General features: G+C 46.9%; 1 protein-coding gene across 2 annotated transcripts in view; it reads right to left on the minus strand.

The window, feature by feature from the left end:
* VLDLR (very low density lipoprotein receptor) overlaps positions 1-16,101 on the minus strand; it is a 28,263-nt gene extending 12,162 nt beyond the window's left edge. Inside the window, exons 1-8 of one of the 2 annotated variants that reach the window (XM_081844993.1) lie at positions 15,691-16,101; positions 8,292-8,411; positions 5,326-5,448; positions 4,523-4,645; positions 1,945-2,325; positions 1,723-1,845; positions 828-950; positions 17-136 (exon numbers count right to left, since the gene is read on the minus strand). In XM_081844993.1, the coding sequence (XP_081701119.1) occupies positions 17-136; positions 828-950; positions 1,723-1,845; positions 1,945-2,325; positions 4,523-4,645; positions 5,326-5,448; positions 8,292-8,411; positions 15,691-15,766 (1,189 nt within the window). In that variant the 5' untranslated portion in view covers positions 15,767-16,101. The remainder of the gene's footprint in view (positions 1-16; positions 137-827; positions 951-1,722; positions 1,846-1,944; positions 2,326-4,522; positions 4,646-5,325; positions 5,449-8,291; positions 8,412-15,690) is intronic. The other variant, XM_081844992.1, reaches the window with a different exon arrangement.
* Between the last annotated feature and the right edge of the window lie 8,133 nt (positions 16,102-24,234).

A 24,234-nucleotide genomic window follows, 5' to 3' on the forward strand; every position in this document is an offset into this window, starting at 1 on the left:
GTCACAGAATGCTCACCTCCACATGTTTTTCTGTCTATCAACTCAAAACCAGCAGGACAATCACATTCATAGCCTATAACCAGGTCCCTGCAGATATGAGAGCAGCCTCCGTTGTTCACAAGGCACTCGTTGACGTCTGGAAGACATGAGAAGGGCCACTCAGTTGTTTGTGAGATTTGCTTCTTGTGCTTAGAACATGGGTAAGCAAACTAAGGCCCGGGGGTCAGATCCAGGCCAATCACCTTCTAAACCCGGCCCAGAGATGGTCCAGGAATCAGCATGTTTTTACATGAGTAGAATGTGTCCTTTTATTTAAAATGCATCTCTGGGTTATTTGTGGGGAATAGGAATTCATTCATATTTCCCCAAAAAATATAGTCCGGCCCCCCACAAGGTCTGAAGGACAGTGGACTGGCCCCCTGCTGAAAAAGTTTGCTGACCCCTGGGCTTAGAAGCAATACCTTCCCTGATGCTGATGCAATACCTCCCTAAATCTTCTAGAGATGCCTGTTGCAACAGAGAGAGAATTGGAGGCTGAGTTGTTGAATTAGCACATGACCCATTAGAGCTGTGTGACACTTGATTGCTCTAGTGGGGAAATCGCTTTACTCCTAATATGCAGGTAGCAAGGAGCTTTGCCTTGCCTGCTTCAAAAAGGACATGGAACGCATGCTGCTGGTGAATGTGGTTCAGCTACGTTTAAAGTTCCAACCTTGAAAGGAAGGTGGTTTGTTTGTTTGTTTGTTTGTTTGATAGATCTAAGAAGACACAGACCTATTCAAGTGTCCTGGGTGCCAACAATCCATACTACGCTACCTCCAACTTACTGCATTCTTTGAGAGGTTCATCGCTCCAGTCTTTGCAGTCCTGCTTCTGGTTGCAAACTTTGCTGGACTCGATGCACTCGCCACTTCTGCACCTGAACTTGCCAGGTCCGGTACACTGATTCGCTGAAGGTCACAGAGAAGAGACGGACCACGTTAAACAGCTGTCGTACCAAGCTCAAAATGCTGTGGCTGTTGTCAACAAACTGTTATTGGTGTCGACTTAATACATATTCTACCATTTAAAGTATGCCACCTTCCCATGACTGCTTATACTATGAAGAAGCACTTAAAAACCACATGACATCTAGACTAATAAAAATATGAGCAGCAACACCTTAAGCCCCCCTTTTTAATTCAATGTTGAGATATTGCCCTTTGATGATATTGAGGCACTATATGGGCATGCAACTAAGGACGCGGGTGGCGCTGTGGGTTAAACCACAGAGCCTAGGACTTGCCGATCAGAAGGTCAGGAGTTCAAATCCCCGCGATGGGGTGAGCTCCCATTGCTCAGTCCCTGCCTCTGCCAACCTAGCAGTTTGAAAGCACATCAAAGTGCAAGTAGATAAATAGGTACCACTCCAGCGGGAAGGTAAAAGGTGTTTCCGTGCGCTGCTCTGGTTCGCCAGAAGCAGCTTAGTCATGCTGGCCACAAGACCTGGAAGCTGTACGCCGGCTCCCTCGGCCAATAAAGCGAGATGAGCGCCGGAACCCCAGAGTCGGCCACGACTGAACCTAATGGTCAGGGGTCCCTTTACCTTTATGGGCCTGCAAGAGCCTTCAATAGGAAGGTCACCAGAGGCATCACCAAGTTCACTCCAGATTGCATTTTGCATAGCATTTCTTGAGGTTTCAGGCCCATCATCTTCCCTGCTCCGTGATGCTCCCCACTTACCTACTTGGCAGTTCACTTCATCGGATCCATCTATGCAGTCCCTCACACCGTTGCACTGCCTGGTCCCATGGACGCAGTTCCCATCCTCACATCTGAACTGGTCGGGTCTGCATGTCTGGAAAGCTGGGGGGGGGAGGAGAGGGTGTTCAAGAACTCAGCTTACAGCCGAAGGAGCCCAGGAGCCACTTTCTGCCGTCCGCGGACCAACGGCCTGCTACTTACAGCAGTTGATCTCATCGCTGCCGTCTTTGCAGTCCGTGTCGCCGTCACAGCGCCACTTCTTGTGGAAACACTCGTCTCCTGAGTCACAAAGCATTTCGCTCTCCCCACATTTCACAGTCCGGACCGGCTGGTGGCCGCACTGCTCCGAAGACTCGTCCGACCAGTCGGTACAGTCTGGTTCGCCATCACACACCCAGTTCACTGGGATGCAAGTGTCGCTCTCGCTTTTGCACTGGAACTCGCCGACCCGACAAGTGGGCGCCGCGCAGCCGACCTCGTCGCTGCCATCACTACAGTCTTCGTGCCCGTTGCAAGCGAAGTCTTTGGAGATGCACTGGCCGTTGGAACACGTGAACTCTTCTGGGTTGCAAGTTATGTTGGCTAAGGGGAAGAAGACACAACACGGCTTTTAATTTTATTTGCTGGGCACTGCTGCTTGACAGGAAGTCACCGTGGGGAACTGCCAAACACCGAAATATTACACTGATCAGGTTAATTTTGCACACCAAGGGAACTCTAGTACATCTTTTGATTTACACTGTAGTATACAGTCATACCTTGATTTTTGAACAGCTTACTTCTCCAACGTTTTGGCTCCCGAACGCCACAAACCCGGAAATGACTGTTCTGGTTTGCGAACTATTTTTGGAAGCCGAACATCTGATGTGGCTTCCGATTGGCTGCAGGAACTTCCTGCAGCCAATCAGAAGCCGTGCTTTGGTTTCCAAATGTTTTGGCAGGCGAATGGACTTCCAGAACAGATTCCGTTCATCTTCCAAGGTACGACTGTATTTAGCACTAGCAGGATGGGTTTAACAGTTAAGTTTCCACTTCATCTAGGACCTAAATTAATGAGCATTTTAGTACCGTAGCAACCGAGTTATTTATTAAGGCTACATTTTGAAACTTAAGCAATTGGTGAATAGCAAAATTCATGCTGAAAGAAAAACATCTATCCTCACTGCAGTCCTGAAGTTGCCATCTACATGTTTTAATTTAAAATGGCAGTTTGCAAATGCAGAGATTTTAATTTAGATCATTGTCTCTTCTTGGTACTTTACAGTTTGCTGCTTTGTGTGGCATCTCTGCCTGAGATTCAACACCAGGGCTGAGCACCCTGGATTCAGCTGAGGTGTGAGTCAAACTGGGCCTATTCCCAGGGACTCTGGCATTGGATGAGTTGGGTTCAGGCAGCCACGGATCATGACAGGTCTGACGGGATGGCCCAGAATGATCCACGGTTGTCAGGGGGCAGGAAGGAGGAAAAACCTGCTTGCCTGCCTGATGCCCTCCTCCACTCAAAAGCTGGCGTGTGGGCAATGTGAGGGTGACACAAGTTCTGCAGAGCACCACCCTTCCACGCAGATTGCCTCCTTTGCTCAACTGTGGAAATGAGAGGGTGATCCGAGGGGAGGTGGCGGAGGAGGAGGTCTCTTTCCCCAGCCCCTGGCCTGCCTTGCACTTATTTAGGAACAGGTCCAGGGTGGGCTGGGGCTGGTCCGCAGGCAGAGTGAATCCAGTGCTCCCAAGACTGGAGCCATGGGGCAAGTCTGGGGCCTGTGCACAGCCCGACTCAACTACCCCTGGAAAATGTTACTGGGGTATTTGCTCAAGTCCCTTTTGTGAGATGTATTATTACAAGAGCAGTCAAGTACAACATTTTCCCGTTGCCTAGAATGGACACACAGGGGAATGTGGCTCCAGACAGGAAGGACTTCCTGTCATACCTGCTCTGGAGCTCCTCCCCGTGTGACCAGGTAGATGGGCATGACCCTGGCAGACCAGAGCAAAGGGCTGCCCACGCAACCATCTCTCTCGGTCTCTCGGACTCCTCCTCCTGGACTCTCCTGGCTCTTAGCCAGCACATGGCTCGACCTTCACACAGGATGGAGCCCAAAAGCAGAAAGTCTGAGATGCAGCTCAGACTTCTTTTCACTGTAACCACAAGATAAAGCCTGCCTTTAGATTACTGCTGGGAACGGAATGTGAGTAAAACTTTATTCTTACTTTTAAAGAAGACTGTGTTGTGTTGTTGTTATTTTAAAAAGGTAAAGGACCCCTGACAGTTAAGTCCAGTTGTGGGGATTCGAACCGGCGACCTTCTGATCGACAAGCCCTAGGCTCAGTGGTTTAGACCACAGCACCACCCGCGTCCCTATTTATTATTATTTTAAGAGGGAAATAAAAGGGAAAACTGATCAGGAACAATCCAGGCTGGACAATCCAGACTGGATTGCTTAATTAAAGGATTCTAATTAATCATCAACTCCAACAAGTTGCAAAGGGAATGTGCTCTGCTGTTTGCTTAGTGTAAGGAGGGATAATCTCAAAACAATATATCCGCTCCTACCTTCCTTAACATTCCGACACCTTTAAGTAGAGACAAGAAACCACAACCACCATTTTACTGAAGCTTTGCTCAACTGGATACAGGAACTGATGCTTGCATTATCAAGATGCTAAATCAGCTGCAAACACTGCCTCTAGTGTGCATTTGCATGGCTGGATACTAATACAATTCCTGTGTGTTATGGGGTGTGATGCGGCCAAGTCATCCACACAGCCCTGAGGAACTTACCACAATCGTCTTCGTCCTCAGCAGCATCGCAGTCGCTCTCTCCATCGCATTTCCAGGACACGGGGATGCAGCGACTTGACTGAGGGCCACAGCTGACTTCCCCTATATCACACTTCCTTGTGTCTGTTGAGAAGCGATCAAGAGTTCACTTAAAATAATAATAATAATACCCGGAATACTGAAAAAGCTCCCATGCAAGTCAGTGCAGGTAGCAGTCAAGTGAGGCTTGGTCTATGCCCTGCTCAGGGATCTCTAACCCTACAGGGGGAAGCCAGTTCTCCCTTTCAGCATCTTAGGCAAGTCTTGAGCAGCTTAACCTTTTGTGGGGGAGAGCGGGGAAGAGAATCTTGCATTTTTAATATTTCATAGATTTGGCTTGATGTTTGTTTACACATTTAAAACAAATACCAAACGCTACCACAACACAATAACCCCGTTTGGGGGTAATAATGCATTGGCTTATGCCACGTTATTTGCCAATATATAGCTAATGGTTGGTTTAATGCTAAAAAGTTTTACTTAATTGTGGAGAAAGGGGCTAAGACCCCAGAAGCCTAGCCTTGTAGCGAAAGTAGATGAAGGTTTGGATTGTAGGCCAGACATGGGCAATCTGAATTCGAATTCCCCCCTGCCTGTCTCCTGGCCAACGGCTTAAGAGCATGTCTGCAACTTCAGTGCAAGAGGTTCTTTGTCTCAGCAATATGGAAAAAGCATGGAAGCAGCCTGCCCTGGGCACAACTTGGCTCCAGCTTTAAGGGAAGGTGGTGCAGTTGCCTTGCGGCGTTAAGGACCGGGCTACTCACAGCAAAGTTCAGATCGCTCGTCCGACGCATCTTCACAATCGGGGTCCCCATCGCACTGCCATCGGTTCGGTATACACTGCCCACTTAGGCACACGAAATCGGATGCAGCACACGTCTTCTTCACTGCAAGGAAGTAGCATTTTGCTGAATTTGTCAGGGAAAAGACCAACACTTGCTTTCAACTGCTCCGATCAACAAGTGCCCTAGCCCAGCTAATGTGATAGTTGGTGCCAAGTGTCCTCCACAGGACCAGCGCACAGGATTTCATGCTCCTTGGAGCTGCCCTGTTGCAGAAGTCACAGCACAGCTATGAAACCCTAGTTAGGATTCTGGCCACTTCCTCAACACGAAGAATACAGGAAGCAAAATGCCAAAGGATGTGTATGGAATAAATTTGGTAGGGATGCTAAGTGTGTGTGCTGGACCTCAAAGAAAACGTGGTAGCAACCTCTAGCAGAATATTTTGAGGTGCAGCTATAGTACAAGTTGGCAGAATGACATAGTCGCCCTGTTGCTCCAAGAGATGAAGGCTTGCTCCACTTCAACATTTGGAGGAGGAATTTTCTGTTTCCCAAGAGGTCTTTCAGCAAGAGTTCCCAAACCCAGGATGGACGGTCAATGTATTTCAATCCTGTGTCGTTCATATCTTTATGAAACCAGCCCCATTTCATCCAATTCATGGGCAGGTTTGTTTTTAAGGGAAAATCCTAAATAAAAATACCACCCAGTTTTATGAACAAACAAAAGCAACACTTATATGAGGTGGTTCAAGAGCTGCCCTTTTCTCCTTTGAGATTTTACAGCTGCTTAGAGCAGCTCTGTGGCTGCATTGTAAGATTTGTTTTAAAATGCTCTCACAACATGCAGTCAAGGAATTGTATGAAGAGAAGACAGCTGCTGCCATGGGCCTATGAGTGACACCATCTTTCGCCCATACAATTCCACCCCATCATTCAGTCCAGACCCCGAGGTCCTCTTCCAAGAGTCTTCTGGCAGTTCCCTCACTGCAAGAAGTGAGGTTACAGGGAACCAGGCAGAGGGCCTTCTCGGTGGTGGCGCCCACCCTGTGGAATGCCCTCCCATCAGATGTCAAGGAAATAAACAACTACCTGATGTTTAGAAGACATCTGAAGGCAGCCCTGCATAGGGAAGTTTTAAATATTTGAGGTTTTATTATGTTTTGGTATATGCTGTAAGCCACCCAGAGTGGCTGGGGAAACCCAGACAGACAGACAGGGAATAAATAAAATTAATAATAAGGCATGGACCTATTGTGCACAGAAGTTCACTGACTGTGTGGTCTAATCTGTAGCCATCAAGGTGTCTGAGGTGAGCACACTAGGAAGACTTGCTTCAGTATGCAGACAGAACTGCAATTGTCCCCATCTCTATATAACACTAAATTGAGTACTGTGTTACTAAAAGCTGTTTTAAAGCACTTTTCATCTACACGGGTACTAGAGCAGGATATAAGAAAGGCATGAATAAAACCAAGTATACAATACACTAAAACCAATCAATCATAATGCATATGGAGGTCATAGAATACAAGCAGAGCGGATGAAAGGTTGGTTAAAAAGCGCAATAAAAGTCCCTGGGCAAAGTAGTAAGTTTTGATCTTGTGTTGAAGTGAACATTGCAGCATGACTGCTGTCAATAAGAAGGCTATTGCATAGACAGAGCCACCACCAAAGGATGCTCATACACTTCACTGCCTGTTACTTTATTACCTCTCCGTCACCCCAAGGTCTCAGGGCAGGTTTCAATGATTGAAAATACAGTTTTAAAAAACACAATCATGAAAAACAGGGTCTTGAAAATCTAACGTTCCCAGGTGTCAAAGGAGAAAGGGGTGCAACTACAGCATTTGCCCCAAACTGTATAATGAAGTTGCAATACACACCACTGTGGGCAGGGAGTCCCCCAACTTAGGGGCTGCCACAGAGAAGACCCTCTCTTGGCCTATTGGCACCCAAGCTCCTGAGGGTGGCAGAATCTCCAAGAGACTACAAGTTGTTTATCTATGTATTGACCGTTACTAAATAAACAAGGGAGCAACTTAGAAGAGTCAGGCAAGCCAACACTTAAGGTTCAGGTTGATCTAAGTCAGATGGCACAAAGGACAGAGTTCTGAGCACAGCCTTAAGAAAAAGAAGTAACTGGGCCTGGGAAAAGACATATAAAGATTTGAAGGAAATGTGGAAAATGACTGTTTAAAAAAAATTGAAATTATGATACTGAGATGTACAGTACAGATGTACAGGATTGTTTGAGCAAAAGACTTTGTTCCAATACATGAGACTGGATGTCAGGCCAAGTCCAACTAGCTTCTATAGGAGGAAGAAGCCCTGGCCAAAGAAGATAAGAAAAAGAAGACTGACAAAATAAATTACTGAACTGTGCAGGACAAATTATTATTAAAAAGGGCAACTGTTTAATGCATATTTTTTTAAGCTTTGTGTATAGATTTTTACATCAGTATAACTTTTAAAAGTCACTTGCAATAAGATGGAGGTTTTAAAACTGGATTGTCAAGGATATAATATTTCATGGACGTGCATGAGCAAGTATATTATAATGGAACCTAGAGGGGGAGTGGAGGGAAGTCAAACAAAAATTATCGTTTAATTTGGTTATGATTTTTTTCTCTGCCCCCCCCCATTTTGTTATTTTTGGAAAATCAATAAAATGTTATAGAAAAAGGGGGGGGAGAAAAAAATAATAATTGCCCAATTGCCTTAGTCAAAACCAGTGGCCCATCCCACATGCAACCAAGGAACTGACTCCCTTGGTAGGGATGCATGCTTTGATAAGCCTGATGTGAATCTCTAACTGCAGTCATTTTGCTCTTCATGGTTTGCTGCCAGCTACCCAAGCTCAAAGCATGTCAAAGGCAGGCCAAAGGACCTGCTGAGCTACTTTGCTACTCAACTACGGGCTCAGTGGTTATGCAAGACCTTCCTTACCACAGGACAGTTCATCACTGCCATCGGTGCAGTCTGGATCTCCGTCACATCTCCATAGCAGCGTTATGCAGCGGCCATTGTGACACTGGAACTGAGAGTCATCACAAGTCACTCTTGTACCTTGAATTAAGAAACAAGCCTGTTAGATGCAGAAGCAGTAATTCAGAGTTAACCGATCCAATTCATTCTTTTACAGGGACAAATCTTTTTTGCTTTTAGTGTCAGCATTTGGCATCGTCCTCCGTTCAGCTGTCACGGGGTGCTCCTTCTAAACATGGCAAAGGGAGGATCCCATGATATCCAACGTACAAATTCCTTAATTCACACAGCTCAAGTCCTATCACTCTTCTGGGATATGACTAGCAACTAGCTTTGATTTATTCTGTGCTCAGCAAAAAGAGATTAACAACCAGCCATGTTAGTAAAGTAAGGCCACGAACATTGCTAGCCTGCAATACTTACCAGTCTGCTAAGAGGCTAGTTTTTAAATAGTCTTTTAGCAGGAAAGCTGGCGAAAGAGGACTGGTAGATTCATTCCCTCCTTCCACTGGACTGCTTTCCCAATTGCACAGAATCCCATGTCACCTGTAGCTACAAGGGGAGCCCTTAAACCACAGGTCCACTTTAGCAGCAAGTAGACCCCATGGATAATGATCTTGCCATGGAATATCACTCTCAGTCACAACCTGAAAGAGTATTAATATGGCTTTCTAGTCCATGAAAGTCAGGCTCTTTTACTTTTTTTTATATAGAGCATTTTAACTCTAACTTAAAAGACCAAGATACATGTACACGTATCTTGAAAAAGTTAATACAGTGGTACCTCAAGGTTACATACGCTTCAGGTTACATATGCTTCAGGTTACAGACTCCACTAACCCAGAAATAGTACCTCAGGTTAAGAACTTTGCTTCAGGATGAGAATAGAAATCGTCCTCTGGTGGCGTAGCAGCAGCAGGAGGCCCCATTAGCTAAAGTGGTGCTTTAGGTTAAGAACAGTTTCAGCTTAATTCAGACCTCCGGAATGAATTAAGTACTTAACTCGAAGTACCACTGTATGGCCTAGCTCAGCTGTTCAGGTTTCAGGTGACAATAGATGCGTCAAGGAGATGCGGAGATGCACAGTTCTATCACTGATGCAAGTTTTGCTGTCATCTTGGGAGAAAGCCCCACTGAATATTTGGGAAGCCTATGCTTTTGAATTATGGTGCTGGAGGAGACTCTTGAGAGTCCTATGGACCGCAAGAAGATCAAACCTATCCATTCTTAAGGAAAGCAGCCCTGAGTGCTCACTGGAAGGACAGATCCTGAAGCTGAGACTCCAATACTTTGGCCACCTCATGAGAAGAGTAGACTCCCTGGAAAAGACCCTGATGTTGGGAAAGATGGAGGGCACAAGGAGAAAGGGACAACAGAGGACGAGATGGTTGGACAGTGTTCTCGAAGCTACCAGCATGAGTTTGACTAAACTGTGGGAGGCAGTGGAAGACAGAACTGCCTGGTGTGCTCTGGTCCATGGCGTCACGAAGAGTCGGACACGACTAAACGACTAAACCACAACAACAATACTTTTGCCAAACCACCAAGCACTAAACATAGATTATAACACCCCCTGGGCAGATAGTTTCATCTAAGAGAAGATAAGGCACACACTATATAGCTGAGCAAATTCTGAGTCGACAAAGCAGGGAGCAATGGCCAGTATTAAGAAATGAGTCACCCTGAAAAGACTTTGCAAGCATGCATTCAAAGAGTGGGGTGGTTGAGAACAGGCTGACATCAAAGAAGACATGCAGGCAGAGTTCAAGAGCAGTTCAAGACTGGAGGGACCAAGTAATAGTGTACTTAGGGTTTCTTTAAGGAAGATTTTTAGTTCCAAAATGCTAAAATAAAGCCTAGACATATAAACCAACATGTATACTACACAAACATGCAGAAGAGTATACAGAATATGAACACTACCAGGAATTTTTACTTGTGAAGAGACTTTTATCAGAATTTAGGTGTGCCAGATCAGCCTCCTAGACTCATATGTGCAAACACACACTATATAAATCACCATGGAAGAAGCAGTCTGAATGCCATGCACCAAAACTTATGCTCCTTAAGTTAGTTGTCTTGATATGCTCTGAGACATCTTTGTGAGGTTTCTTTGGGGTCTCAACTCAAAGTTCATAGGATCAACTAATTCTAGGAAGATGTTCATCACCCCCTGAAGGCTAAGTGGAATTTCAGCACTTGCAGATACCATTTTTTATTATGTAAAATATATTTATTATGGGATGTGGGTGGCACTGTAGTCTAAACCACAGAGCCTAGGGCTTGCTGATCAGTAGGTTGGCGGTTTGAATCTCCACAACAGGGTGAGCTCCCGTTGCTCGGTCCCTGCTCCTGCCCACCTAGCAGTTTGAAAGTATGCCAGTGCAAGTAGATAAATAGGTACCGCTCTGGTGGAAAGGTAAACGGCATTTCTGTGTGCTGCTCTGGTTCTCCAAGCAGCTTAGTCATGATGGCCACATGACCCAGGAAAACGGTCTGCAGACAAACGTCAGCTCCCTTGGCCAGTAAAGTGAGATGAACGTTGCAACCCCAGAGTCATCCTCAACTGGACTTAACAGTCAGGGGTACAAAAAAACCCCAACAACAACAAAAAACCACTTCTCCCCCACCCCAGATGATAGCAGGGTTGGGAGAAATGGAGCAAAGTCAGGAATCCTGCAGTGGAAGTTTCTAGTTTCCAGTACACAATACATGGAAAAGTTTAACTACCGGTAACTTAACTAGATTTGAAAACTGAAATAAAACAAATTCAATATATAAATAATAAAACTGAGCAATGCAACTGAGCCAACAACTAGAAACAGGGAGACCCAAGAATTCACCCCATGACTACAGCAAAGAATCACATCTCAAGAAAGTGTTATCCCTGGTCTTTTGAGTCAGGGGATCTTGAACCTGCAAAGGGAAAGAGAGATTCTGTTTGGCCTTCAGGATGCAGCTACTCGAATTTTTTGCTTGCACACATTCTGAATGCTTGTACTGTAACTGGGAAGATAATTCCCCATGGCCTGCAAAACATTGCTGATTTTGAAACAGGAGTGCATTTAAGAGGGGCTTGGTTGGGTAAGGGCATAAGGGGGAACACAAGACAAACAGCCACCATTTAAAATTCATAGTTTCATACTGAAACTATGATTGGTAGCAGAGGCTTAGCCATGGCACAATGGCATAGCTGCCTGCTATTGACCCAAACTCCATTATTTGATGTAAAGGTGACACCTAGCACATGAAACCACTACTCAAGGCTAACCAGCCATACACAGAAGCACAGAAAGCTGCTTGATACAAGGTCAGACTATTGGTCCTTCTAGCCAAGACCAGCATCTCTCCAGGATTTCAGACAGCAGTCTTTCGTAGCACCACCTGATGCGCCTGGGATAAAATGGCAACCTTCTGCATGCAGAGCATATGCTACTCACCAGTGAACTACAACCATCCTCACATACAATTTAGAAGCTTATAAACTATAAGCAGGTTGGTGTGGGGGACTCCGTGCCCCCAAAGGACCAGGTGTGCACCTGGGAGTCATTCTGGACTCATAGCTGTCCATGGAGGTGCAGGTCAATTCTGTGTCCAGGGCAGCTGTCTACCAGCTCCATCTGGTATGCAGGCTGAGACCCTTCCTGCCCACAGACTGTCTCGCCAGAGTGGTGCATGCTCTAGTTATCTCCCGTTTGGACTACTGCCATGTGCTCTACGTGGGGCTACCTTTGAAAGTGACCTGGAAACTACAACTAATCCAGAATGCGGCAGCTAGATTGGTAACTGGGAGAAGCCACCGAGACCACATGACACCAGTCCTAAAGGATCTTCCCTGGCTCCCAGTACATTTCTGAGCACAATTCAAAGTGTTGGTGCTGCCTTTAAAGCCTTAAACGGCCTTGGCCCAGTATACCTGAAGGAGCTTCTCCACCCCCATCGATCAGCCCAGACACACAGGTTCAGCGCTGAGGGTCTTCTGGTGGTTCCCTCACTGTGAGAAGTGAAGTTACAGGGAACCAGGCAGAGGGCCTTCTCGGCAGTGGCACTTGCCCTCCCATCAAGGAGATAAATAAGACATGTGAAGGCAGTCATGTATAGGGAAGCTTTAATGTTTTATTATATTTTTTATATATGTTGGAAGCTGCCCCGAGTGGCTGGTGCAACCTAGCCAGATGCGTGGTGTATAAATTTTGCAGCATTATTATTACTATATTATTATTATTATTACAACAACAACACATCAGCAGGTCTCACTTTCCACAAAGTGGAATAGCTTCCTTTTGCAAGTATAATTGCGGTAAGGAAAGTGCTGCCTGACATGCAAAGGAATCAGAGTAGCTGACTTTTATCTAGTACTGTACTCCAGTTTTTGAACTTATTACTTCCAGAAGTGAGGAATTGTGCTCCTCCTCCCAGCACGTACTCCCAAGCTGATCTGAAGGACAAGAATAAATTCTCTTCTGCGCAGGCTCTAGTCAGGCTCATCTGTCTAGAAGCAGAGTGAAACATGATCCAGGCATTGTAAAGGCCAAGGAAGTGCAGCATGATGCAAGACTCTTCTTAATTTGTTGCATCATTTCCATGTTTACTTTTGCCACCTGAAGGTTAGTAAAGAGCATTTATTTTAGTCCTCACTAAAACAGCAAGTGGTGATCTAAGTCAACTCCTCTTAGCAGAGCTCGCCAGTATAATGTAACAGTCAGTGCTCAGAAATAAACTTCTGGCTGGAAGTGGCATTTCCTGATTAGATACCTAGAAGTGAAGACTTGGGAAATGGGTGATATGTGCAGGGTCCCAGCTATAAATCCGTAGGTTTTAGGACAGCCTCGGGCACGACAAACTTTTAAAGACATTACCACCACCAACGCAAGCTCCATCTTCCTATTTGGATAGTTGATGCCTGGTAGTAAAAAGGTAAAGGGACCCCTGACCATTATGTCCAGTCGTGACTGACTCTGGGGTTGCGTGCTCATCTCGCTCTATAGGCTGAGGGAGCTGGCGTTTGTCCGCAGACAGCTCCCGGGTCATGTGGCCAGCATGACTAAGCCGCTTCTGGTGAACCAGAGCAGCACACGGAAACGCCATTTACCTTCCCACCAGAGCGGTACCTATTTTTCTACTTGCACTTTGATGTGCTTTCGAACTGCTAGGTAGGCAGGAGCTGGGACCGAACAACGGGAGCTCACCCTGTCGTGGGGATTCGAACCGCCGACCTTTTGATCGGCAAGTCCTAGGCTCTGTGGTTTAACCCACAGCGCCACCCGTGTCCCTCAGCCTCGTAGTAGGCCAATGCTAAATTGAACTACATAGAAGTGACAAGCATTCACCACCTGATTGGAGAATGCATTAGCCGGCGACCCAGGTTAATGCAGAGCCAACACATTTAAGGCCTTGTGAATTAGAATCTCAAAGTAGTTGTTTTGAGGTTGGTTTGTTCTTTGCACAATCGAGGAGCACCTCCGTTTTATGAAACAAACATATATAAAATAAAGTTTCAGGGACTATATTTATATTCCCAAGGGAGGACCTCTTCTAAAAGTTGGCACGTGCCCAAATTAAGCAGGATTTATTTAAGTGCCAGTGATGCGGTATCTGAATGGCTGGTATCCCTGCTCCACCAGGGATAGCTAACAGCCCCCTCCCTGCCCAGACAACCGCCCCCAGCCATAGCTTTCTCTCCAGGACTTCACCCTGAATTAGTCAAATGGCGCTGTGCATCTATAGGTGTTCTCAAGAGTATAGGCCCCAAGACAGATGACTGGTCATAACAATGTGGTCCTTAAGCCAAGAAAGCCTTAGCCATGCCCATTTAGGAGGATCAGCTGCAAGGAGATCCTTAGGACAAGAAGGTCCTTATTATACCAAGTTCAGAGTTTACAGCACACATTTTAACTACACAAAGTACTTCTGAAGAATTCAGGTATCCAGTCACTTTTGAGTGTTTGCGACAACTATTAGACTCTCACCTTTATGGATTTAAGAGGCAACGACCAAGCAAATGAAACTAGTAAGGAAGAGACAGTTAAAATACTGTAGCAAATATGGCCAACTGCAACAGTAGCAGCCATAAAGTTCAGACGAACTTCTCTCAACTACAGTTTTCATTAGCAGAAATTCAGAATTTAGGTTTGGGGTCATGGCAGATTTTGTCTGCTGGTGTCCCTGCTCAGCCCTTTCTGGCCTAGAGGGGCCAGTTATAGGCTATTCTGGCCTACTTAAACAGGATAGCCATCAGCATCAAGTACTTTCAAGTGCAGATTTCCCTTTAACACCAATGGCCTTCATTGGAGTTGTCTGGTGCCGCTCTTCTCGAAGCTGTTACTCAAAGTCTCATTTAACTCTCCAGTTGCTCCCCGTTTATCTTCAAGCCACACACACTTCAGGTTAGCAAAGCAAATTTTGAAAAAGTGTCATTTTAGGGAGCGGCTGGTTCATAGTTTAACTACTCAAACAAACGCTTCTGTCCCAGGTGTTGCTTATAAACCTTCGCAGAGCCACTGCTTAAAGAGCAGAGAGCAGTTGCCACCAGAGGAGACCCAAATGTCAGCCCAAATTGCGCAGAAAACACGGGGGTTTGTTCACAGGCCACGAGCAAAGGCGGCACTCCAAGAAGCTTCACCCCCCCCAAGTCCCCCTGTTTCATTCGAATCCCATTCCGGTATCTTACGGACTGAGCTCCCGACCACCAAACAGTTCACCTGATCCATAAAGGCAGCCAAACCAATTAGTTGGACTATGGAGTTTGGAGAGCCTTTCAGAGAATCTGAACGCGGGGTCTTGAAATGGGTAAAACGCGCCTGGGATGGACCCTGCAAGCAACAGGGGAGCAGCAAGAGGGAAGCCAGCTGCTCTCTCTCTCTGCCATGGAAATCTCCTCCCAGGGCGAAATGGGGGAAAGATCCCAGGTGATCTCTTCACCGGCGGAGTGGAGGCGGCGGCAGCAGCCCTGGAAACAAAGAGCCTCTGCCAACCCCCCTCCTCCCGAGGCCTGCCGGCTTCTTCGGCCGTGGCACTGAAAGGAGATCCCGTCCATCCCTCACCAGGGCTTCCCTCGACGCCCCCCGCGAAGCGACGTCCCCCCTCGGGTGCCCAGAAGCAGCCCGCGGCTGTGGCTACTCCGGCGCGTCGGGCTGCATTTCTCGGGCTGCTTTTCCGAGGGGGGACCTTATTCCACCCGGAGACCCCCGGGAGGAGGGAGCGCCCACCCAGACGCACCCCTTCCTCACCCACGGGAACCCCCAAGCCTCCTGCCGGCGCGCGGTGCCTCCTCGTCGTCCCTCCTGCTCCTCCGCCCACGGCGCTTCCCCGCACCCGCGTGGAAAAGGCCCCGCGCCCCGTCTCGCTGCCGGCTACTCACCGCGCGCCGCGGGCAGGCGAGCCGAGGCCAGCAGCAGAGGCAGCCAGACAAGAGCCCAGCCGGGCAGCGCGCCCATCGTGCGGCGCCTCCTCGCGCAGCTCCGCGGAGCCAAAGCAGGCGCGGGAGCGGCGGACGGGCAAGAAGCAGCAGCAGCGGTGGCGAAGACGACCGAGTCCGTCCTTCTTTCCACCCGCGCGGCTCCTTTTTGGAAAGCGGAGCCGGCAGACTCCCGGACGAGGCAGGCGGCGCAAGGACGGACGAGGCGCGTCTCCGGGAGGCCCCCTGGCTTGCGCGCACCCGCGTCCGGCGGCGCGGGCGAGGTTGACGGGGCGAGCAGGCGGGGAGGGCGGGCTGCGCGTCTCCGGGCGCTCTTATAGAGGCGCCGCGCTGCCTCCGCGGCCGCGTGCGGGCGCCTGGCTGGGCGGCGTCTGCGGGGCTCCTGCCCGCGCCTCCAATCGCCAGCGCCGCCGCTGCCCTGATTTCCTGATGCGCCCAACCTGGCGCCGCAGCTGCGCCGGGCGCGCGCCCGACGCGCGCAGCCGCGATCCCGCGCGCGCCGCCCAGCTGCGAAGGAGCGAGCAGGCGCGCAAGGGAGGCTCTTGGGCGCCCGCGCCTCCGCCTGCGCGCAGAGGAGCCGCGCGCGCCCCGCACCTCCGCGCAGTAAGTTGCGCCTTGACCGGCGGGGGTGGCGGGACGAGATCCACGCGCGGAAAGGCAGGATTGTCCCACATTTTAGTGTGATACACTTTCGTCCGGTGTTTCAAGTCTTCTCTCTTTCTCTCTCTCTGCCAAGTTAGGAACCCTCTCCACAGGCAGGTGTTTTGAAAAGGTGTAGCAAAGACCCCAGGAACCCTAGACTTGGAGGGGACCTCGTGGTTCGTCTAGCCCAACCTCTTACAATACGGGAACCTTTTGCTCCACATGGGGCTCGAACCCACCACCCGGAGACGAGGAGGCTCACGCTCCACCAACCAAGCCCTGCGTGGCCAAACATAGACGGGGGAATAAATTCGTGTTTATGCGCGTGTGCACGTGCGTGCGTGAGGAATTCGAGAGGGGCCGCAAGGGACTGGAATGGATTGCTCTGAAGTTACTTTTGGGGGGACGGAACCAAAGGGACCCCTGCCCCTCGGTTGGTCCTAATAAAGGCATGGCCCAGATATGGGGATTCTAACCATGTCTACTCGGAAGTAAGTCCCATTGTTGAGTAAGTGCCTGTAGGATTGCAGCCTTCTAATGAGACTCTTAAAGCTCCAATGCTCACTTTACTGGGAAGAAGTTGCACTGAATTCAGTGGGATTTACTTAGGAGTAGATATGTATAGGATTGCTCTGCTTTGCTTTGAGCAGTCTTGAGTGTATCCAGAAGTAATATTTGGAAGTGTCACTTACTGATGATTCCAGTCACTCAGCTCCCATGAACAACCAGAGTTCAGAGTTCAGTCAGGCTCCAAGTGGCTGCTCTCATATGACAGAGGGTTGCAAATCATCTCTCCCCTCCCTTGGCAGGCTTTCTCTTGCGTCTTTTAACTGCTGCAGAGCAGGCAGGAATATAACAGGTGCAGCTCGTTGCATTACACTGCACATCCATGCATTCAAATGCAGCGCTCATTGAATTTTTGCCCAACATGCAGCTGTCATCCTTCTGAATGCAAAGTGAATGATAGCCCAGCCATCTTTACAATGCATGGAAATGCAGGATCTGATAAGGTAACGGTAAAGGGACCCCTGACCATTAGGTCCAGTCGTGACCGACTCTGGGGTTGCAGCGCTCATCTCGCTTTATTGGCCGACGGAGCCGGCATACAACATCCAGGTCATGTGGCCAACATGACTAAGCCGCTTCTGGCGAACCAGAGCAGCGCACGGAAACGCCATTTACCTTCCTGCCGGAGCAGTACCTATTTATCTACTTGCACTTTGATGTGCTTTCGAACTGCTAGGTTGGCAGGAGCAGGGACCGAGCAACAGGAACTTACCCCGTTGCGGGGATTTGAACCGCCAACCTTCTGATCGGCAAGTCCTAGGCTCCCACAGCGCCACCCGCGTCCCCCGAGGATCTGATAGTGACCTTAATAAAGGGTTGCACTTATTTTGATGCACAGATGTTGCAATAAACAGCTTATCCTCAAACATGTAATGTGGAAAGAAGCCCCACTAACTTCCGCGGCACGAGACTGATGGGCATTTTACACAGCAGTCTTTGCTTAGAGCTACGCTGGCATTGGAGCGTCTTTTTCATGCAATAAATGCATATTGGCTAAATGGAAGGCAGATTATGTACTTCCTTAAAGAATCGAGGAAGCTGATTGGCTGCTGTTCCCCAATATGCCTGTTAATGGATGCCTAGCTCTCCTGGCAGGTTACCCCTTTATTACCAGAAGCATCACTGCAACAGCAGGGCATCTGCTTCCAACATGATGCCTGAAGCACCTTTTACTTCCACATAACTCCACAGCTATTAGTACAGCACAGTCTTGGAGTTGGGGGGCTTGTGAGCCACAAATGGATTAATTTTGTTTATTCTCTGCACTTTTATTCTGCCTTTCTTCCACCGTAGAATTCAAAGTGGGCTTCCAAAGTGGTCTCCCATCCAGATGCTAACCAGGCCCAGACTTGCTTAACTTCAGCAACATTCCTGAGTCCTCAGATCAAACAATGTCTGAAATTAAGGGAACTTTAGGGGTCTGTTGTTCAAATAATGAAAAAGTTCCATGGTGCGGGGAGGCGGAAGCTCATAAGCACACAGAAAGTACCAGTAATTCTTTGCGTTTTGGCCAGTATATTAGGATTATGGTACAAACAGCACTATTTGTTTTACTTATAAAATTTATAGTTTCCCCCTTTGCCAGTAGTCTTAGAAAAACTAAGCAGAAGTCAGAGTATGTAAAACATTTACACTATTCCCCAATACAGTGGTACCTCGGGTTACAGACGCTTCAGGTTACAGACTCCGTTAACCCAGAAATAGTACCTCGGGTTAAGAACTTTGCTTCAGGATGAGAACCGAAATCGGGCTCCAGCGGCATGGCAGCAGCAGGAGGCCCCATTAGCTAAAGTGGTGCTTCAGGTTAAGAACAGTTTCAGGTTAAGTACGGACCTCCGGAACGAATTAAGCACTTAACCCGAGATACCACTGTACCCGATTTAAAATTTACCATAGATTTTTTTTTCCCATTCCACTTTTCAAAATAGAGGTGACTGCTATTCTTCATAGGCCTGGCAAAGGTTACCAGCCAGGCAACAGGAAAGAAGTAGAATAAAGCAGGCTGAGAAACCCCACAATTTGCTATGTTCATGGTATATTTTTTTTTAGAACTGGTAAATCAGCAATCCTGAAACAAATGGAAAATTCTTAAGTGTCATTGTCTTCAGTGGGAGTTATTCAGTGCAAGCAGATTCAGATTGAGTAAGTACTTGGTTTTTCTATCCAATACTGCAGTAAGCTTGCGTATTTCTATCATTTATACCCAAACCTGTTTTGATGTAAGGTGAACTGAAAGAGGATAAGGAATGCAGCTAGTGATGTTTTTCCTCTCACCTCTAGCAACAGGATGAAATGTTGCTAAGTGAAAGTTTGCAAATACACATTTACTGAGAAGTGCTTGCAAAACTACTGGGGGTGTGAACATTTTGAATGAAAAAGGATTCCATAGCTCTTCCTTCAGTGATGTGTCATATCACCAAATAAATAAATAAATAAAATTAGTTTCCTGTTTTTTCACCTTTCCACAATAAGGTGTAACTAAAGTCATGCCCACTTTTCAAATGACAAAACATTGTAGTGGGGAGTTTGGGATAGAAAGCAGTTTACAAAATATACCATCAATCAATAAATTTAAATAAGACAAAAATCAACTATTTATGAAGCATCATCAAATAAATCAATACTGTATTGCAAAAGAAATAATCTAGACTTAAATACATACCAAGAAAGATATTAAATTATTTTTGTATGCTACAACTGCTGTTCAAATTTTACTAGCCAAAAAGTGGAAAATGCAAGAATTACTAACGGTGGAAGAATGGAAGATGAAGATGATGGATTTTTCAGAGCTAGCCGACCTAACTGGAAGAGTCTGCGACCAGAAGGAGGAGGAGTATCAGGAAGATTGGATTAAATTTAATTTATTTAGTTAACTATGTTAAGTTTAATTAATTGGAAATAGCTTGTAGATACTTAATTGGCTTAGGATTTTACTTAAGTTAAGTGATGAATTAATATGTTTAATTTCAAGAGGAAAAGATCTAAGGATGTTAATGTTCAACTTAAACTTTATAAGAACTGTGATTTGGAAAACTGTTCAAACGACATGCAATGAAATTCAACCAAGGGGAAGCGAGGAAGTCACTTAACAATGTTAATAAGTATAATTTTTTAATAAGGTTATGAATTATGTTTGTTTGTTTTATATGTTTGTTTATAATTTTGTGAAAACCAATAAAAAAATTTTGGGGGAAAAAAGACTTAAATACATAAGTGCAAAGCCACAAGAAAGAACACGAGGGCAGCTGGCTGTTGGTTCAGACCTTCTGACACTTGCAGGCCCCCTAGGAGTGGGGCTGAGACACAGCTCAGAGCAGGAGGGGCCTTCTCTCCAGGCTAGATTACTTGCAGCTGGCTCCCACATCTCTCCTCCAGAGGAGACTTACAGAAGCACAAGGGAAACGCTGCGGAGGGCAATGATGCTGAGGGTCCTTCTTCACCTTCCTGGAAGTTGCAGCGGCTTCACTTGTAGGTCTTCTTCACTAAGAGCAGGCTCCATGGTGGGCGAAGCTGAGCAAGGATCCCATACAGAGGATGCTGCTAATAAAATTGCATGTCGCATGAAGCAAGCAATTCAAGGAAGGCAACAGGGAGATAAACAGACAAGTTAGAAGAGGGAATAAAGCTGTAAGATCACAGGAGGTAATGCTACAAACTGCCTTGTGGGTCAGTGAGTGTGGATGATGCGCTGGGAAGCAGAAGATGGGGGACTGAGCCCCACCTGGGAAGATGCACATGGAGCCTCCATATGGTCCAGCTAACCTCGGGGATCCTGCTAACCACCATCATTGCATATTAAAGATGGAGCTGCAGGAATAGGATTGCTCCCGGTCTGTCTACACACTCACTTTCTTTTTTGCTGCTTTCAGGTCATTCAGAAATACTTTGGGAGGTTCCTTCATAAACACCAGAAGAATGTTTTGTGTGTGTGTGTGTGGCAGGGAGTGCATAGAAATCTCACCAGCCATACTTAAGTCTCTCTTGCTAGGAAAAGAGGTGTTTTCTGTCAGCCTTGCTCTCTGTGGCACTTCTCCTATGCACTTGTACGTGATGAGAGAGAGAAATACTTACTCTTCCGTGTCATCTTGAGACTCTTCTGGGCTCTAGTCAGAAAAGAGTCTCCTTGTTCCAGGTTAGGAAAGAATCAACTTCCTTCTCTGGAGAGAAGACAGAGGCTGGAATTTATGGAATAATGCTGGGAGCGAAGTCTATTAGTCCAATGATTTTCTCTGTAATCATTTTGTGGATATGCAGTCAGCGGCGTAGCGTGGGTTGTCAGCACCCGGGGCAAGGCAAATAATTTGTGCCCCCTAACCCGGAGCAAGGCAAGTAATTTGCGCCCCTAACCCCTAACCTGCCGCCGCTGCCAGCTTCTTCTTGCTGCTGCCTGGGCTGGGGTATTTACGGTAAGGTAGCCACGGCGGCGGTGGCGGGTCCGTGTCAGGTGATCTGAGGCGAGTTGCCGCTGGTGCTGCCGCCCAAACACACCGCTTGCCTGGAGGAGGAGGAGGGCAGAGAGGCGAGGAAAATGCAACATGGCCCAGCAGCTGCAGCAGCGGCGGCGGTGGCAGGGCTGTGAGGAGGGGCTGCCTGGCACGCCCTCCGTGACCCTGATGCGCGGAGACCGCGGCGAGCGCTGAGAGCCGCTGCCTGCCAGACGCCTTCAGCCCGGACGCGCGCACAGCTCGTCGGTTCCGCGAGACATGGGGCTCTGCTACAGCCTGCGCCCGAGGCTCTTCGGCGACTTCGGAGGCGGCGAGCGCGCCCCCCCAGATGTTGTGCCCGGTGCGGCCGGCCCCCCCTGCACCCCCCACGTTACGCCACTGTATGCAGTCATGACTTCTCAGAAAGGGAGAAAACCACTGTATGGTTTGCTTGTGGCTAAATATCCATGTAGTCTATAGAAACAGAAATTCTTCTTTCAGAACATATTTTTGCATTGTGAATGATTGATGTTTCCTTTTGGGTGTTTACAGTGGAAATGATATTGCAGGCAGTGGAAGATGTGGAAATTGCCAAGCACTAAGATGAATCAGCTGGTCAGAGGCAATGTTCTGGAAGCTGACTAATATTGCATCATCAATAACTTTCTGGATCTGTCATGAACATCCATCTACGGAAAGATGCTTAACAGAATTTTAATTATGACTGCCAGTTTCCTTGCCCTAAAGAGACAAAAATTGCAAGGCCTCTTGTGGATATGCTATTCTCTGTGATAGAAGATTTGGTGTGCAATTTGAAGCCTTAAGGAAAACCAAGGCGTCAATTCAGGATCACCTTCTGGACTGCAGGCAGTGCCCCAAAGCCACTACTTGAGTTGTTGGTGATTTTGGTTCAAAAAGAGTTTTCATCCAATTATCAGTACTTGGAGAAATTCTGGGATGGATTATTGAGACTGACCTGCGAATCCTCAAAAAAGAATTTCTGGATGAATAATTCTCACTATTTGTTCAGCACAAAACAGAGAAAGATGTTGCATTTGGGTACCAACAGGTGTGTGGGAGAAGGCAGTGTTTGAACTAGCCAGGCGCCTTTTCCCACTCAGGAGCGCCCCCTTGAGACCAAGTGCAAATTTCCTGTTGCAAGGTTTGCGACTGAAAACCTCCACTCTTGAGATTTTGGCATTCCCCTTTGCTACTCCCCTGAAGCCTTTTGAAATGCCAAAGAGACTCCATGTTTGCATAAGTAAACAAACAAACAAACAAACAAACAAACAAACAAACAAACAAACTGCAAAGCTCTTTCATGTGTTTAAGTGGATGCTTATTTGAATTGCCAACTTTGCAGAAGACAGAGCAAACTGCCCTCCTGTCCTGGGCTGTTCCCACCCTCCCCTGGGTTTACAAAAGCTGTAGCAACTGATTTTTCGGGACGTGGATGGTGCTGTGGGATAAATAGGTACCACTCCGGAGGGAAGGTAAACGGCGTTTCCGTGTGCTGCTCTGGTTCGCCAGAAGCGGCTTAGTCATGCTGGCCACATGACCCGGAAGCTGTATGCCGGCTCCCTCGGCCAATAAAGCGAGTTGAGCGAGATGAGCACTGCAACCCCAGAGTTGGTCATGACTGGACCTAATGGTCAGGGGTCCCTTTACCTTTAACTGATTTTTCAGTCAGCCCACTTTTACTTATCCCTCCAGCTCTCTGTGCCTTTGCTTCGTGTTTTCAGCTCCCTTTTAGTTCCTTGCTCCTAGATGGGGGGGGGGGTGAATCTATAAGATGCACCAGACCACAAGTTTTTGGAGGAGGAAAACAAGAAAAAACAGTGAAAAAGCAGTGAAAGCAGCAATCCCTCTTGCTGTTCTGGCTTCTGGGATAGCTGCGCAGCCTGCATTCGCTCCATAAGATGCACACACATTTCCCCTTACTTTTTAGGAGGGAAAAAGTGAGTCTTATAGAGCAAAAAATATGGTACCTGCCTCCCCTTCTTCCTTCTCCCCCACCAGGAGCCATGTGACAAATAGCTTTTCCATCCTGGTTTCTACACAGGTAGAAGGACAATCTGTTTTTTAAAAAAATAATATTTATTAAGAGTTTAAAGATTACAAAAATAAAGAAAAAGAATTAAACAAATCAATATAATACAATACAAAAAAAACAAAAAAAAACACTACGTAGAACATTGAATTAAGAAAACAAAACAAAAACAATTAAAAACACTTCCAATGTTTTCAATCTTAGCTTTCATTCACTTGTTTCATTGACTTCCTCACGCCTCCCTTTTTGTATTCCACTGCAATTAACTGTTTCAGCAATTCCTTTCCATCTTCCTCTGTTTTCTGTCCTGTAATTAATCTTAACATATTCTAACCTTGGTTTTTTCCCTTTAATACATTAACAATCTATCTGTACCTAGTTCCTTATAACATTTCTGCCAAAGCCATATAACTTCATTCCACCATTTTTCTAAAGCTCATTAATTTTACAATATTTCTGTAAATAATCTTTAAATTTTTTCCAATCTTCTTCCACCGACTCTTCTTCCTGGTCTCGGATTCTGCCAGTCATTTCCGCCAATTCCATATAGTCCATCAGCTTCATCTGCCATTCTTCCTGGGTGGGTAAATCTTGTGTCTTTCAATACTTCGCGATGAGTATTCTTGCTGCTGTTGTTGCATACATAAAAAAAGTTCTGTCCTTCTTTAGCACCAATTGGCCGACCATGCCCAGGAGAAAGGCCTCTGGTTTCTTCAGAAAGGTATATTTAAATACCTTTTTCATTTCATTATAAATCATCTCCCAGAATGTCTTAATCCTTGGGCATGTCCACCATAGGTGAAA

This window comes from Podarcis erhardii (genome assembly GCF_964252035.2).
Source record: "Podarcis erhardii genome assembly, chromosome: 17".
NCBI classification, from domain to species: domain Eukaryota; kingdom Metazoa; phylum Chordata; class Lepidosauria; order Squamata; family Lacertidae; genus Podarcis; species Podarcis erhardii.